Below are 17,656 nucleotides of genomic sequence, written 5' to 3' on the forward strand. Positions count from 1 at the left end.
TGCGCAGGGAAGGGGGAAGGGCAGCTCCTGCCGCTGCGTGCACTCCCAGGCAAGCATGGGGGATTGTGTCCCCCAGATCTATGCATGGGGCAAGGGCAGGCTGCCACTGCGGGCTTTGCCTCAGGTGCCAAACTACCTTGCCACAGTACTGCATTTAGATCAGATGTCCTACCTGCCTTCCTCTGTTGGATCTTGATTCGTCTGCTTTCAGTTATTATTTCTGTACTGCCTGGAGGTCTGCTCCTGGACTGCTTATTGTGGTATAGCTAGCTCCTGGGGTAGTCCTGGTTGTTACTGGCCTGCTAGCGTTCCAGAAGCCAGCCCTTGCTTAGGTGCTAGTCCCACCTAGCAGGCTTAGCTTGCTTCGGTATCCTCTGACTCCCTGTTGCACTCAACGACAGAAGGACAGTCACCCATTGTTTACAATGCCTGTCCCTTGAGGGTAGGAGCAGAACAATGTTCCATTACAAGTGTAGACATGGACATGTCACATCCAACATTTTTCAGCAGAAGGGACAAACCAGAGCTGCTCTTAGCTCGTGTTCAGCAGTCAGGGAGGTTAAGCAATGTTCTGTGTTGGGTCACTTGCATCTTTTTCTGGCATGAGTCATTCACAAAGGGTAATTTTGCAAGTGCAGATGAAGCAGTGGAGTCAACCACAGACTGCTAGAATCAGAAAGAAAGACTCAGAGAAAAGAAGAGGGGAGCAAGGAAACTAAAAAGCAGAAAAGGCATACAGAGATGGAAAGAGAGAGAGAAACAGGGCTAGAACAACAAAGGAAGGAAAATATTGTCCTAGTGGGGAAGGGACTGCCTTGTCATTGCAAAGGGAAGATTGCAACTTCCTTCTTAACTATTTAATTCCTCTTCTTCCTTTTTTTTTTTAACTCTTGGATTTGCAGAAAGCTCTATCTGGTTTCCTGGGTTCGGAAGCACCAGAGCTGCCCAGGGCATTTTTGGCATCTGAGTACTTGTCAGGTAGTCTCAAGGCTTCCAACTTTTCCGTTGGCCAGGAGAGTGTCCCGCAGTAGTGAGAGTCACTCCAAGCTCCACCAAACAGAAAGGCCAGCTCTGAATGTGACAGGACTATAAGGAAAGAAAACCCCAAGGGTCACTGACCAGTCTCTGGATGGCATTGGAGATAACCTACGCTGAGGTTAAGTTCAAGGACACGCTGCTCCCTGTAGAGGCCAAAGGTAAATTCATGGCTGTTCAGGGGGATGGGGCTGAGGGTTTGTGTAGTGGTTTATGGACTCTTCTAATTCTATGGGGCTGTTTCCAGTCCAGCCTCAGGTCGTTGGAGACTCAGTGAATGGACTGTGGGGCCTGACACCTCAAGGCAGCAGTTCTTTCCTGGTGCTAAGAAAATGCTGATAAAAGCAAACTTTTCTCCAACACCTGAGAAGCAAATCTGGGGGATTTTTATGGTGGAAGGGAGTAAGAAGAAAATTATGGCTCTGAAAGATTGATACAGAGGAGGCCACCTCTAGGTAATACACATAAGGTTACGTGGTAAACAAGGTGAAAAAGGGTAGATGGAGGAATTAGAGCAATACCTGTGACTAGCCAACGAAGAGAACTAAGATATTACTGGTGTCTGTTCCCTTCACAATGTTGATGGCAGAGCTGCAGGGACCCTTCATAGGCAGCATCAACATTGCCTAACAGTGCTAGGTCAGAGGCAGTAGAGGCAGCATCTCTACAGAGGCCGGGCAGCTTCATCAGCATCTCTGGTTGCTGGGTAAGAGGAGTGCTAACCAAGATCTGGTTTTATCATGGTGTCTTGTCCTCTGGACCCTCAACACAGCACTGGCTGTAGAGGGGTGGAGATGATGTTGGGTGGATGAGGGAATGCACTGGGAGAAGAAGGGACCAAAGTCTACCAAGGAGAGAGGGGCTTGAACAGAACACCCTGAGATTTGGAAGGGAAGAAGTAGTTGTGATTTGGAACATGACCCAATTTTGTGCTTTTTTTTTTCTCCTGCAGAAGAATGAATATTTAGGAGCCAAATTATTTCTGCCAACCAAAATAACATGCATACAGATGTCAATTTATAGAGCACTTAGTCAACAGGAGACATATTCCCTGCTCTAAGCATGTTACATGGTCTCCTGCTGGTCTCTCCCTGAGTCAGCTGTGCTGCCCCTTTTATTCCCCTGCAGGTGACCCAAGGGCCAATCAGGGGACATGAGGGGTGAATCTCTGGGGCCTGATTGGTGAGGAAAGGGAATCCCAAGTCCTCCAGTCATCTTTTGCCCTTTCAAAACCCCTGGGCTAGGTCACTGCCAGCTAGCCCGTCATACATTGCATGGGCGCATGCCAGAGCCACTGCTTTCACAGGGGTCTAGGGCCCAGGGGTTGAGTGCTGGGCTCCAGAGTTGCACAAAACCAGTGGCTCCAGCAGGACCCGGCTCCAAACAGCTGTTAAGCTTAGATAGATCCTTGAATAGACAGAGCTCTGCATTGGACATACTCAGCACAGCTGGAGAGGGTGTGGCTGCACCCACTTAACCCTCTCCTGGGTCCACCCATGTATGTGACATTTACTGTTGTGGCAATCATGAGGAATTGCTTGGGCCACGTTGGCCATGGTAGTGGTGAACAAAGGTGACCACAGACTGCCCACAGTCTTGTCCCTTACCTTGAGTTCCCTGATTATCTTATATGGGCAAATCTATTACCTCTCCTGGTTACGTACAGGGAATAGGGAGATGTCTGAGTGCTCTTAAGGCAATCTTATTCATTTAACAGGTGACTTACATGTCCAGGAAGGGGTATAGAATTGATTTCTGCTACACAATAATAAGATAACTCAGAGTAGGTTAAAAATTGCACTTTAGTCATCAGTTAAGTAAAATAGGATTCTGCTTGGTGAAGCTATGTAGTAAAAGAGAGAGAAAGAGACTGAGAAAAACAGAGACGGGAATGATCCTTGAGCAAGCACTATTTTGTCATTGGAATGGGCCAGGAAAGACTGGAATTGGGTTTTTTAAATCCTCCCTGGGGAGGGGCCCCTTGCCCTGCCTTCCAGGATTCAGACATAGGCATGACCACATGCTTCCAGGAACTGAGTCTGGGCTTTGACTCATGGCTGGTTAGCAGGAAAATGTATGGCTATGTGGGAAATGAAACCAGTTGCTTTCTTTGAATGTTAGGGGGGAGGCTGCCCAAACCAGTTTTCCATAAAAACAGTGTTTCAGTGGAAAATGTCTATCCAGTCCTGATAGCTGTCAGCACACTCACTGTGTGCTCTAGGAGTAACACATGTGTTCTCAGCACAGCACACTCCTGGGCCCCTGACTGTGCATAGCCCCACCTGTCTCCTGGCAGCTGTTTCTGCTGCTGGGGGAATCAAGGATTTTGCACAAGGAAAACACCAATTTTTCTCTGGATTTGAACTAGCACAATAATGGCAGCCCTCCTTGTTCCCTCCATCCTGCAGCAGTGAAGGCTTGTTTCCTTTCCCCTCCCTGACACTCCATGCTCTTATGTCCACCTCCATACTCCTTGCTGCCACCTGAAAAAGCCACTCTTCCAAGGGGATGGTCACCTCCCCTTCCCTCTCAGAGTGTGTCCCGCTCCCTTCCCTCCTCCTACAGCTCCTTGGTTATGCTTCAGTGTCGCTCCCCATAGACACCAGACAGGCCCCAGCTCCCCATTGGAGGTTGTTTCCCTCTAGTTGACAGGGCTGATCTGAGCAAAACTGACTGGTGTTGTTTTGGGGGTTTCTTCAAAATTAGCACCTCCAGAGAAGAGCACACCTCAGCGTGAACCCTGCAAACCCAAACTATGGGTCCCATGGTTGGTCTCAGCTCTTTTGCTGTTGCTGTGTGTTGCGCTCATCATCACTCTTATTGGTAAGTGCACGTGGACTGATGGATTATCTAGAGAGAAAAGGTAAGTGTTTGAGGAGAGCTCTTGAGGGAAGAAAGCAGAGAGTAAATGAATAAATTGGAGCCAAGAGTATAATAGCCTGCTGGATAATTTGGGAATGTTCCTGACAGGGAGTGGGCCTGGGGGTCCGTCAGACTGGGAAAAACTCATCATGCGAGCAAGTGGGCATCCAAATATTTGGGCCTGGGGAAAAAGCCTGAGGAATAGTATACAGGGCCCAATCTCTCTTTCCTGACAAAGGGTAGAAGAAGGAAGAAATGGGGCAGATTAGACCTTGGCAGCAGGCAAGCTGGTGTCATGGATAGAGCACATCTGGGATATCAGAGTAGGCTTGGGCAGTGGAAGGAGCTGCATGGTGTGCAGGGGATTGACCTAGAGGACTGTGGCTGCAAAGGCGTGTAATGGTTTATAGAGATCTAGATACAATAGATAGAGCAATATCAGGAAACCAGGTTAGGGGCTGTGGGTGGCTCTGAGGTGGGGTTCAGGGTCTTTCATCCTTTGGATACTGGTTCCAGTTTGGCACTGGCTCATGGAGCCAGGGCAGCTCAGGGGAAGTGGAGTACAGAGCCATTTGCCTCTAAAATATCAGTTCCTGGACAGGCTTTCCAATTTCTCATAGGATCTTCCCTAAGAGCCAAAGTTCTCTGCACCTGTCCAAGGCACATGTCCTCCCTGGTAGAAGCATAACTGGTAAGGTTTGTGTCCTGGGCAGCTGCTGCAGGGACAGGTGTTGGCACATCCAGCAGCCAAGAGGTTAATGCAGCAACTACCAGGTGCATTGACTGGCTCAACCTATACTGCATCTGCATTGTGGCTCACCCACATCACCCTAGCCATCACCCCAGCCAGTGGCTGCAGTTGGGGGCTGCATTGACCCCCTGGCTTCTGGCTATGCCCATCCCTTACTGGAAACTGGGCTGATAAGGGGATTAGGGACAGAGTGCTGCTGATTATAGGCACTAGTAACAAGGGGCAATCCTAGATTTGGCAGCACAACAAAGCAATTCCCTTTTGAGTCCATTCTAGCACTGCCTTTATGTCAGCTTGTGCCCTGGTTGCCCACACTTAGTTTGCTCTTGCTCCCTGGGGGCCAACTATTCAGTCCTGCAGGGTTCTGGACTAAGTGTCAGTACAGAGTGCTGTTGAGTACTGTACTGTTGTACACTGTTTCACAAGTGTTTTTGTTCCCTCTTCTCATCCAAGCTGCATTCAGCAGTCGGAGACATGTTTTTTGTTGATTCTGAAGCTAAGAGGGACATTTAGACAAGTGTGTCTCAACCCATGGGTCATGACCCAAAAGTGGGTTGCAAGAATTTATGAAAGGGTCATGAACAAACTTTAAAAATGGATTCTCCTTTAAAAGAGAAAAATGTGGGAAAATGTGGCTTTTCCTTTGCAGGCTGTCAAAGTTCGAGCTTGCAAGGGGCTGCTTAGAGCCCCCCATGCCCTACATCTTCTGCTGCCCCCACCCCCACATACTGGGTGGGGTTGGAGCCTGGGGGTGAGAGCACTGGGTCAGGACTGAGGGGCACTGGGTCGGGACTGACCACTGATGTTTACAAATGGGTCCTGGTACAAAAAAGTTTGAGGACCACTGCTTTAGACTATGTTATCTGACAGAAGGCCATGGAGTCTTGCTCAGTTGCTCCTGTAGTGAGCCTAATATAACATAGGTGATTGAGTCACATCTTCAAGAAAAGCTTCCAGGCTTGATTTTAAGACTTTGGGCAAAAGCAGAAGTGACAGTTTTTGAGCGATGAGGCCCCTGAAAGCACTCTGTAGCCATGACTTACCACATGTGCACAGCTGAAGGGTGTTTTAAAAATGTCTGATTGTGCGAAAAATTAACCCTGGTTAGATCAGGTATTACATAAAGGTGTCAAAAGCAGAATACTTTAGGGAACTTGGGTTCCTTTCAGGGTTAATTATTCACATGGGGGTAGGGGCTGTGCTGAGGCCCAGCTTTACCCCCTGGGCTGTCAGGAGGAAGAAGAGGGAGCTGCTGTCTGCTGAATGGCCAGAGCTGTGAGGGAAGGGGGTGGAATGGAGCCCTCTTGCCTCGTGGCCCCCATAATCAGTGGTCCAGCAATATACTCAGCTAACTCTTTTTTAAGACTTTGGGTACAAGTTATCTGAGGCTGTCAATTTAAGCTAGACTGGATAAGCTCATTATAGTTGTGTAAAATGAATGCATCACCCTGCTTGTTTCCAAATACAGAACAGAAATATTGATTGAATACTTCTGCCTTTAGTATTTTGTAATTGACAATTTTCTGCCTACATCTACACCTATTTATGGGATTTATTGGTATGTCTTTGTTCCTGAGATGCTTAAAAAAAATTCTTTGGTATTGTCCTGAGCCACTATGGATTTTTGTCCTGTTGTCTTCCTTTGTCCTTCCCTGTTAAGTTTTTCATATTGTTGTTCTGCTGATTACAATTTTTAATATTGATTATTATCTGTTTCCCCATTTTTTTTTCTTTTTGCTATACCAATACTTTTAAAATCTAATTCCTGCTGTCATTTTGCCATTAAATTAGGCTTAGTTTTTAAGCAAAGTTGTCTCCTTTCTTTTGACCTCTCTCCATCTAAGACCCTTCTTAAGCATCTGACACATTTCATTAAGATTTTTCTAGATTGTCCCATATGATTAAAACTGCTGATATATTTCACGGGCTTTAGGATATTAGCACTTTGGGAGAATCACGGATATTAATTTGCTCATAATGAATATAATCAGGTCAGGGTCACTGGACCCCATGTAATCATCAGTTCTTTGGTCCAATGAGTGTCTTATATTTATCCATAATAAAGTCTATAGTACCTTCATCCTATGATTGTAGTTGTATGTTTTGTACAGTGAAAAAAATGATTCTGTATATTTTTTGAGCTCATTAAGATCATCATCTTAGACTTCAGGAAGGCCTTCGATACGGTATCCCACCCCATACTGGTGAACAAGTTAAGAGGCTGTGATGTGGATGACTGCACAGTCCGGTGGGTGGTGAATTGGCTAGAGGGTCGCACCCAAAGAGTCGTGGTAGATGGGTCGGTCTCGACCTGGAAGGGTGTGGGCAGTGGGGTCCAGCAGGGTTCGGTCCTTGGACCGATACTCTTTAATGTCTTCATCAGCGACTTGGACGAGGGAGTGAAATGTACTCTGTCCAAGTGTGCAGATGACACAAAGCTATGGGGAGAAGTGGACACGCCGGAGGGCAGGAAACAGCTGCAGGCAGACCTGGATAGGTTGCACAAGTGGGCAGAAAACAACAGGATGCAGTTCAACAAGGAGAAATGCAAAGTGCTGCACCTAGGGAGGAAAAATGTCCAGCACACCTACAGCCTAGGGAATGACCTGCTGGGTGGCACAGAGGTGGAAAGGGATCTTGGAGTCCTAGTGGACTCCAAGATGAACATGAGCCGGCAGTGTGACGAAGCCATCAGAAAAGCCAATGGCACTTTACCGTGCATCAGCAGATGCATGACGAATAGGTCCAGGGAGGTGATACTTCCCCTCTATAGGGCGTTGGTCAGACCGCAGTTGGAGTACTGCGTGCAATTCTGGGCGCCACACTTCAAGAAGGATGAGGATAACCTGGAGAGGGTCCAGAGAAGGGAAACTCGTATGGTCAAGGGCCTGCAGACCAAGCCCTACGAGGAGAGACTAGAGAAACTGGACCTTTTCAGCCTCCGCAAGAGAAGGTTGAGAGGCGACCTTGTGGCTGCCTGTAAGTTCATCACGGGGGCACAGAAGGGAATTGGTGAGGATTTATTCACCAAGGCGCCCCCGGGGGTTACAAGAAACAATGGCCACAAGCTAGCAGAGAGCAGATTTAGATTGGACATTAGGAAGAACTTCTTCACAGTTCGAGTGGCCAAGGTCTGGAATGGGCTCCCAAGGGAGGTGGTGCTCTCCCCTACCCTGGGGGTCTTCAAGAGGAGGTTAGACGAGCATCTAGCTGGGGTCATCTAGACCCAGCACTCTTTCCTGCTTATGCAGGGGGTCGGACTTGATGATCTACTGAGGTCCCTTCCGACCCTAACATCTATGAATCTATGAATCACTAGAGCTGTTGCTTGGTCACACCCAGTTTCATGTGTGTGTCACACTTTTTTCCTTTCTTGATTGAGATGCATGAGTATATAATTATACAGTTGCTCCCCACAAGCAGGAGGGAGGTCAAGGAACATGTCTGCTGACATTGTAAACATGATAAAGAGCCAATAGAAGTGTGTGCAAGGGAGGGGGAGGGGGCACTGAGGAAGAGGCATTTCTTGCCAGAAGATGAAGAAACTGGGTTGTTCACATGAGAAGGGGGAGAAGAATATTGTAGTCATTTTTTTCCACTTTTTTCCAGTTATCCTCCATAAAGGTCATGGACTGCCTGAGACTTTTCCAGAGTGGCGCTGTGCCCTGGGGACACCTGGGAGCAAAGGTCAGTCAGTATGTAAAAGAAAGAGGGCAAGTGGGGAATTATCCCCAGTATCAGCATTTAGGGTTGGGGGCCTCATTCACATTCAGTACTTGACTGACAGCAGTTATAGGATGCTGGGGAGACTGACTTACTAGGAGAGGTGAGCTCAAGATGAAGTTTATACACACTTAGTGAAGCATAAGGAAAAAGAAGTGCCACTGTACTGTCAGCTACCAGGACAGAGAAGGATTAGTGTAGCTGAGAGATGGATAAAAGGGACAATACTTGGGGAGAACGAGACATTTGCTAACACCCTGGCCTGTTAGACAGAGGACAAGTCCATCTCTTGACTGTTTGTTAAAGGAAATGCTCAGAAGCCCAAACTAATCAGACTCAGTTTATTGGCTATGACAGGAGTGTCAAACATACAGCCCATGGGCCTGCCAGAGTCTTATAATCCAACCCCTGGTGATTGCCCAGTTGGCCCACATGGTGCACTAGACTGGTCCTGCACACAGTGCCTGGGATGTGTGCTGCCCATGGCACTTACTCAGGCCAAGTTGCCACATGTGCTAGAAAAGGCAGATGGGCAGGCGGTCCATGGGCCTGATCCGGCCTGTGAACCAGCCCCACACCACTCATGGGGCCAGATGAGTCTGACACCCCTGGACTATAAGAATTACGAATATACTAACCAGCATCACAGGCAAAACATTGCCCATCTTTTCATCTGTACCAACTGGACAATGTAGCAGGCTTAATGGGTCAATAGAATGCCGTAATCTACATAGCTTGCTTGTCTGTCTGTCTTTCTTTCTGTCTGTCTTATTAACTAACAAACTACTTCAGGCATCAATAGTTATTTATTTCTGCATATTTTTTAACACCTAGCAGAGTAGCTTCTAATTTATTTTTGAACAAAGGACTCCAGAAACTGAGCAATCTAAGACACTCAGTCCCAACCAGGCCCAGGCAAAGAAGATGTGCCTTTTAGACATTAATTGAATCTTCCCCTTAGTCCTGTCTTTTCAGTATGCTTTACTCCTGGCATTATAATGAGGTTTTAACTTAGTATAACTAAAAGAATCCTCAGACTTAGACTTGACTTAGAACTTGGATGGATAGTTCAATAGATACAAGACAGACAGATAATTATTAATGTATCAGTGTATGCTATTGATTAAAACAACAGCTCATGAGTATAACAAATATAGATGCCATATGAAATCACGATGTCTAAGGAAAGGGGTGAAAACCGCATTACTGGAGGCTCTGTGGCTTTGTCTAGATGAGGATCTGAAAGCACATTAACTAACCTGTGTTAACCTGGATTGGATTTTTGCCTTTGTTAGAGAACAGCTTCTAACAACACATCCTTTCTGCCAGTCTAGACAAAGGGGTAGAGGCAGGAGATATTCAAGCTGTTCAGAATAAGTGGTAGAAACAATGTACAAAGGGGTGAAGAAGAGGCAGCCCAGCAGCGGTTTCCCACCTACGCTACAAGGAATGTTATTGCATTTTGCATTCTCCCCCCTCCCAGAGCAGTTCTGGACATGCTGCCCCATGGGCTGGAAGCCCTTTCGAGCCAACTGCTACTACTTGTCCAGTGATAGCATGTCCTGGGATGAAAGTGAGAAGAACTGCACGGGGATGGGCTCCCACCTGGTGGTGATCAACACACAGGCTGAGCAGGTACAGGTACTTGTGTGTGGTGGGGGGAGGGACGGGGGTGTCCCCTGGGAGTTGACAGCCAGCCTGGGTGGGACCTCCTTGCACTCAGGCCTGTTCTGTGTCCGAGTGGGAATCTTGTCTGCAGCTTCATTCTGCTCTGGTCTTCCCCTGGGCTCCCACCCTGCAGGGATGCTGCGTCCTGCTGTCTGCTCAGCCCCTGCACTTGGTGACAGCAATATTCACTTTCATACTTTATCCAGGACTTCCTGCTCAGTTGGACAAAAACCATTTTTTCAAGCAGGCGAAGTTACTTCATTGGTCTGTCTGCCCAGGAGGTGGAAGCCCAGTGGTGCTGGGTGGATCAGACCCCCTATAATAAGACTGCAACGTGAGTATCACCGGGAAGGGGCAGTGGTTACATCCTTCCCCATGTTAATGCCACAGCATATAGTGTAATAGGTGCATTTGGGCATGTGTGTGAGAGAGCAAGTGTAAAACAGTTTCCCCTCCTGGAGTAAAATCCCCATGAAGGAGCAAGTCAGTTGACGGACTGTGAGCAGGGGGATGTAGTCTGTTTCAGGGAGCAGCCTTGAGGGAGCTGGTGGAGCACTGGGTGAGTCGCAGGTTGCAGTTGTCCCTCTCCCTCCATCCTCATCACTCACAGCTTGTTCCCCAGTGAACCTCCTAGTGGTGAGTTTCTGACCCTGGGGCTTCTGTCTTGCAGGTTCTGGAAACCTGGGGAGCCCAGTAGTCCCAAAACGGAGCAGTGCACTTCATTCCAGGTGCATTCAAGAACACAAGCGAGGCAAAACTGGAATGACGTTCCATGTTCCACTTCTTTGAATCGAATTTGTGAAGCTGCAGCAGCCTTTATTTGAAGAGAGACGCCTCCCATGCAGGATGGGTGCCCAGAGACAGTCTGTCCTGTGCTGCAGGCATCTCCCAGGGATGTCTGGTAGAGGGGTTGAGAAGAGCCTTTACAGCTGGACGGGACATACTCTGGGCGGGCGGCAAGAAAGTTCCTGCAGGAAGTGCTCTGAGCTCCCCAATAAAGTTCTTCTGGAAAAATAACATAAAATATGGAAAATGCTGGAAAGAGGGAAGTGGAGAATTGCAGCAGGCTTTGCTTGTCACGTAAGCAAAGCTGCCTGTGACATCTCCATAGGGAAAAGTGAGAAACGTGCAGCCCTTTGGGAAGGAGAGCAGCAAAACTCTCTGCCTGGCACCTGACCCCTGATCCATGTGAATCACATAAATCAGGGGTATCCAACTCAGGGCCCATGGGCCACATACAGTCAATGAAGGGATAACATTTGGCCCATGGGCTCCTGCCTGGCCACCGCTCCTCCTAATGTTCCTTCTGCTATGTGGCAAGGAGAATGCAGCAGCTCCATTGCCCTCCTTCTCTTCTTCCCTCTAGTGTCATAACTTCAGTAGGGCATCTGGGGCAACCAGTGTGGGCACTGACCTGGGGGCGGTGGGGTGGGATGTGAGTAAAAGCAGCTCTTACTGGCAGCCAAATAATTGCAGTTGCAATTGTGATGATGTGGCAATCTGCAGTCACAGTTGCCCCTATTCTGCAGGCACCTGGTTGTGTTTCTATGCCCCACTTTCCCTCCCATACCCCTTCCTGCCCCAATGGTGTGGGGTAGGGCATATGTGCGATGAGAGGTGCCTGTTTGGCCCTGGCATGGGCCAGACCTGTCCTTGTGCCATGAAGCCACCCCTAACTCTCCCTCCTGCACTCCAGGTAGGTCATGGTAGTGCCAGGGAGGCTGATGGAGCAGGGGCTGAGAGAGATCTTGTTGCCTGATTTGGGACTTGGATGCAGATGTGTATGCACTCAGGCTGGTCCCTGGCCCTGCAGAGCAGTCCTCCCTGGTGCACAGGACCCCTGCACAGACTCCTGTCCATACAAAGGGACTGCAGGTGCTTGTACCTGTTCATTCATGAGTTTGTAATGGGGCGTCTGCACACAGACCTGCCCTAGAATTGGAGCGGAGAATTCGGTGTCCATCTTTGTTCAAACCTGGATTTTCTCACTGAGTGACACTCGCAACGGCCTGCAGCTGATGAGATTGGTTGTTGGGTTTTTTATCCATAATTTCCTGCCCAATTAGGTAAGAGGAGCTGTTATAGATGGGCAAGAATTATATTAGTAGATGTTTAGAACTATGAATCCAAAAAGATGAGACAGTGAGTAGGGAAATACAGATTGCCCGAGCAAGGGACTAGCTTAAGAAGTATGGGCGTGAGGAGGGGAATGCAACTAGGTTACAGAAAATACAATATTAGCCAACTAAGCCCGGGGAGGGTGGGGGGGTGGGAGGGGAAGGGGAGGGGAGGGAGGGGGTATCATGATATTGAGAGAGAAAGAAGATAGATACACACAAGCCTGTACAATGGTCCGCAATTGTGGAGGAAGTGGGTCGAGGAAAGTATCTCAGTCCATATAGAGTCTCATCGTGGGCATCTTCGGGTGGAGCAGGGTGGTCCATTGCTGAAGATTCCTCTTGATGTGAAGTCCGTCAGGTGCAGAGCGGGGTTCAGGCCGTCCCCTCTGGGTCCGGCCCAGCAGCGGTGAGTCTGGTGGAGTCAGTGTACTGGTGGTGGCCTGTGATGTGCTCCACGTAGATGTTACACTACCAGTGGATTGCGTCGTACATCATGAGGCAGCGCATGAGCTTGGTGTAGTGGAGGGAGATATGGCAGCCACGCAGGACTACATTCATATGATAGCCCAGGAGGAGACAAGCCAGTGGTGCTCTAGGGATCCGCCTCTATGTAACCAGACTCCGGCGTGAGCATTGTTTGGGAGCAACACTTCTTACATCCCCTTCTCCCTTCTCTCAGTAGAATAATAATATGTAGTGTAAAGGATGTGTGAGTGCATGAGAGAAAGAGATAACATTGTTTCCCTGCGGAGTAGGGAGTTTCTACTTTAACAAAGACATGATATACTGGTCAGGTTTGTTTCAACGCTGTTCAGACTTGTTTCAAGGTCAAAACAGCATAATCAAAATGAAACAGATACGGTCAAAACAGCCTCGAAACAAAACGAGGCAAGATAAAATGTTTTGCCATTTCGCTGCTGTTTTGACATTTTGCCCATATTCTATAATGGGGAAGGTTGAACCAGCCTCTAACTTTGTCATTTCTAGCCTGATTTGGATGGCACCTGCAGGAATGGTAGCCCCTTCCAAGGGCAAGAAGCCTGCCAAGTTTCAAGGGGGGAGGTGCAGGGGGTTTGGGGAAACTGTACCCCAAAATCTTGAAAGCAAAACTCATGTTACATGTATATGTTAAGCCACAGCGTGGTTAAAACCTCTAGACCCCGCAGGGGGCAGGAGTCAGGCCAGCTGGACTGACTTGCCATCCCCAGTGCTATAGTTGAAATGTTTCAACTAACCTCGCTTTGTTTTGAGGCTATTTCGATGGACTTTCTTTCACTTCGATTTTGCTGTTTTGACCTTGAAATGAGTCAAAACAGTGTCAAAATAAAATGGCCCATGATATTTGGCAAAGCCCTAGTGTGCATGTGTGTGTGTAGCACAAGCTTTCATGGGCTGATGCTCACTTCATTTAAGGCTGTGAAAGGACATAGAAGGAGAACAGTGATCCCCAGGCATTCAGCATCCTGGGGCTCAGAGTCATCCATAGCTCTAGAACAGAAGTTGGTGTCCTCAGCACAGAGTGTTCCTGTCACTCCTCAATTTTCATCTCTTTGCTAAGTAGGCCGTGACCCAGGGTTTACAATCCAATCTTGCAATTCCTTCCATTAGGTTTCAGTGATTTCTTATGCTTTTGAATTTACTGTTCCTCCTAAAGTCTGCCCCCCTGTCCCTGTTGGCCTCCCCCAACGAACCCTTTGCACACCTGCTTTGAAACAGGGCTACCTCACTACAGCGTTCCCTTGATGCCTTGTGCTGTCTGTTCAGCTCCTGCAGCTGCTGAGATTAGATTTTGTTTTTATCCAGTATTTCATGCTCATCTGGGGAAAAGGAACTGCTAGAGCAGGGACAGGAAAGGTTTACTACCTCTTCTGAGTTTCCTGGAAGTGGAAACTGAGTGACAGTAGGTAGATCAGACACCACAGATCCAAGAGTATAGCATAAGTAATCACTGAGAGGGACACTGGGTTTGGTTACCACATCTCCCTTAGTCCCACAGTGCAATATATGGGGTAATGCACGTGTGCACGTGGAGAGGGGAGGGGGGCCTTTGGAAGAGGGTAATGAAAGGACACAGGGAATGAGGGCCCTGTCCTCAATTTTACTAGAGTGTTTTGGTCTAGCCAAGAGCAGATCTACCGGGGAAACATGATCAGAATGTGCCAATCCGTGCCCTGGGGTAGCACAGAGGGAAGTAGGGGGATCTCTCCAGCTGACTCACTGGCTGCAATTCTCCCACTCCTCCTTGCTCCTTTCCCTGGGACCTTCCTAACAGCACACTTCTGACATTGGAGCATCTCCTGCCAGTTCCAGATACCCAGGAGACACAGTTTCCTCAGCTCTGAGAAGTGCACTGTTGTCTAAGTGCAGGAAAGAACAACCTCCCCCAGGAGGAAGACCGGGAACAATATGTACTGTCATCTGTCTTTTCATTCAATTTGTTTAGTTTCACCAACAAATAACTGATGGGAGATATGCAGACAAGGTTTTTTGGGTAGATGTGATATCTTTTATTAGACCACCCGAGTATTTGGAAAAATGTTCTTTGCAAGCTTTCGGGCACAAGTACCCTTCTTTACACACCTGATGGGAGTTGCTTCATCCTGGATGTGAGAACAAGTAGGGGGTAGACACCCCTTGCCTGGGGCAGCTCCCAGGGAGGTATAAGAAGGAGAGCTTTAGGGACCCTGGCAGTTGGGCTGTGGCTATGCAGGAAGAATCAGAGAGGAGGATACCATGTTCAGGGGCTTGAACACATCAATCCTGTTATTTTGTGGGAAAAAAGCTGTTGAACATACTGAAAGTGGAAGAAAGCCCATTTTGCCCAAGTCTAACCTGTGATGTCACTAAATCTGCCTATGCCCTCAGCCAAGGGGTTTGGGGGAGAATGGCAAGGAGAGAGCTGGGGCATTCACCTGAACAGGGTGAAGGGGAAATGCCACCTGCTATGTATTCACAGCTGCTGCTGCTAAGTATAATGACTGTCCTCATCCCAGATGGGGCATCATGCTCATATCAGGGTTATCTTCCTGTCCCAGTGGCCTTGCAACTGCAAGTTGAAAGGTGAGGTTCAGCTTCCAGGAGGAGGATGCAGGAGTCAAGACCCAACCGTGTCCCTCTTATGTCCATCCATCCACATCTCCAGTTATAATTTAACCACCTGTTTACATGTGCACGTCTATAAAGTTATGTCCCAGGCTTGTTTATATCATCCAGAGCAAAGCCCTTCGAGAAATCGGTCTGCAATGTATCATGGGAACAAATTGTCATTCCTTGCTGCCCTGAAGGTCTCGCTTGTGATTTGAGTAATTGTCAATTTGTGTAACAGAAGCACTGCTACTGCTGTGTGGGAGCATGGCAGGCAGACTGGAGCAGGCACTACCCCTCTGCATGTGCCTGGCTTGGCTTTTCCTGAGCACTGCTTAGAGGTGAAGGGAGCCTGGCTGAGCAACAGTCCTCTTGCCTGGGATGAGGGCCAGCGGGGGGTGGAGTGGGGCTGGGTTGGGTTGGGTAGAGAGAGAGCGGTGAATGAAGGCCGCTCACACGCGTGCATCTGTGTGCATGTGGCACCACCCTGACCACAGCACCCTGGGCAGTTACTCATTTTACTCACCCTTAAGGCCAGCTGTGGTTGAGAATGCATCAAAAGAATTGTAATTAGATATATCTGAATCAAGCCAAATCAATGAGAGGGACTGGATTTTGTCAGTGGAAATGGAAGGATATCAGTCCTTGGACCTTATGAGACATGGGAACCTATGGCCCTAGGCAGCAGCCCCCATCCTAGGATGACGTGTCAGGTCAGTAGATGGGTGCCTCTGCTGCTATCTCTCTGACCATTGCCACTGGTCCTTCTGAGGCTCCTCAGGCAATAGTTCTACCCTCACATGGTTCAATCTTTATATTGGTGACATGGACACCAACATACAGTCATTGCTGAGAACCTCAGGAATAACATGGAGATTGCGTGCAAATGAATGACAGCAAGGATGGGGAAGCAGTGGGTGAGTGGTGGTGACAGGGCAGCAGTGAGTGTCAGATGGAGACAGTAGGGACAGGATCACACAGAACATGATTCAGGATAAACTGGGCTCAGTCAGGAAAAGTGAATTATACTGGATCCCTATTGTACTTGCCTCTCTTGCTGTCTCATATCAAAGCCCAACTCAGCAGAGACAGGGATTGCCTTGCCTGTTGTGAAGCTGCATGATTCATAGCATGAGATTGATTGTGGGATGTTCCTCTTCCTCATTTCTTTCGCCATTGCTATTTCCTTGCCTTCATGCTTATTGTGAAGGAGCGGGGAGGGTGTTGTGATCTGTCTAGTTCCACTTGTAGGCAAGGAGTGTCCAGTAAGAATCAAGCTGACACAAGAGTTGTTGAAATATCCCCTCCCCTCCATGCCACTCCCTGCAGGGGAACTTCAGGCTCCAGCTCAGCCTGAGCGCTCAATCCCACCAGGCACCAGCCCTTGTCATGTTGGATCAGTGCAGCTGGTAGAATGCTCTGCCAAAGGACAACGGTGTGCTGGTAGCCAGGCGTGTGCAGGGGAGTTTCTGGGAGTTTACGTGGGTGTGTGCGTTTGCATATGTGCAATCTGGGGTCACTGGAGAGGACAGTGAGCCCCTGGACTAGGTGATAAGCATGAAGGGGAGCCTGAGCCCTAGAGGTGAGTTGATCGCTGGGGAATCCTTTCCTCCGTTCTGAGGGCAGTGGGTGGGTGAGGCGGTGGAGAAGGCAAAGGGCAAGGGCTGAGGAATAAGGTCAGATTAGGAGAAAGATCTGAGATACCAGGAAACAGTAGTTGGAGAAGATGGAAAAGTGCCAGTGAGCAGGGAAGCAGGGAGAGATGGGGCTGGGCAGAGTGGGTCATGAGAAAAGGGGAAGAGGGAATGAAATGTTAGAGGGCGATGCAGTGACCTTCAGTTACCTTGAATGACACACACACAAACAGTTCCCACAGAGGAGTAGCTTCCTCTTTTCAGTAACATTATGCAAGCAAACTTCTTTGGGTGACTCCAACCACAAAGATCCCCTCCACACCACAGATGGCTGGCTCATTGGTACCCCAATCATCGCATTTCCTGGTGTTGTGAGGTCCCTGTCCCAGTCTTGTTCGTATCATCCAGAGCACAGCCCTTTGAGAAATTGGTCTGCAATGCATCATGGGAACAAAATGTCATTCCTTGCTGCCCCGAAGGTGGGGTTCCATTATTTTCTGGATGTGGGATGACCAATTTTGCCTCCACAAGATCCACAGGGAGACGGAGAACTTCCTGGTGCAGCATAAGGTACTCCCCGAAAACACAGGAGCTCCAGGACATGGCTGAGACATAGTTAAAAGACCCCTATTTGGTATTGAACCTGGTTGCTACTGTTGCCTGTTCCAGACCTTTAACTTCACAGATGGCCAAATTATGAAGCTAATTGTAATAGTGTTCAAATTTGAGCAGCAATGCATGCCAAAAAACAGTGAGACCCTTGAAAGACAGATTTGTTA

The 17,656-nt window shown here is 48.4% G+C and overlaps 1 protein-coding gene across 1 annotated transcript; it reads left to right on the forward strand.

The window, feature by feature from the left end:
* The first annotated feature begins 676 nt into the window (after window positions 1-676).
* Window positions 677-11,050, forward strand: LOC109281913 (C-type lectin domain family 4 member D-like). Its single transcript, XM_059726778.1, has 6 exons — window positions 677-1,196; window positions 3,742-3,858; window positions 8,258-8,335; window positions 9,855-10,006; window positions 10,246-10,373; window positions 10,710-11,050. Exons 1-6 carry the CDS (start codon window positions 1,130-1,132, stop codon window positions 10,861-10,863), a joined length of 696 nt encoding a protein of 231 aa, XP_059582761.1. The 5' UTR covers window positions 677-1,129; the 3' UTR covers window positions 10,864-11,050.
* Window positions 11,051-17,656: the final 6,606 nt, after the last annotated feature.

This window comes from Alligator mississippiensis, chromosome 4 (assembly GCF_030867095.1).
Source record: "Alligator mississippiensis isolate rAllMis1 chromosome 4, rAllMis1, whole genome shotgun sequence".
NCBI lineage: Eukaryota > Metazoa > Chordata > Crocodylia > Alligatoridae > Alligator > Alligator mississippiensis.

Coding starts and splice junctions, on each gene's coding strand:
- LOC109281913 (XM_059726778.1), top strand. CDS start 1,130: ATGGCATTGGAGATAACCTACGCTGAGGTTAAGTTCAAGGACACGCTG. Junction 1,197..3,741: donor GCTCCCTGTAGAGGCCAAAG/GTAAATTCATGG, acceptor CTTCAAAATTAG/CACCTCCAGAGAAGAGCACA. Junction 10,374..10,709: donor CCCTATAATAAGACTGCAAC/GTGAGTATCACC, acceptor TCTGTCTTGCAG/GTTCTGGAAACCTGGGGAGC.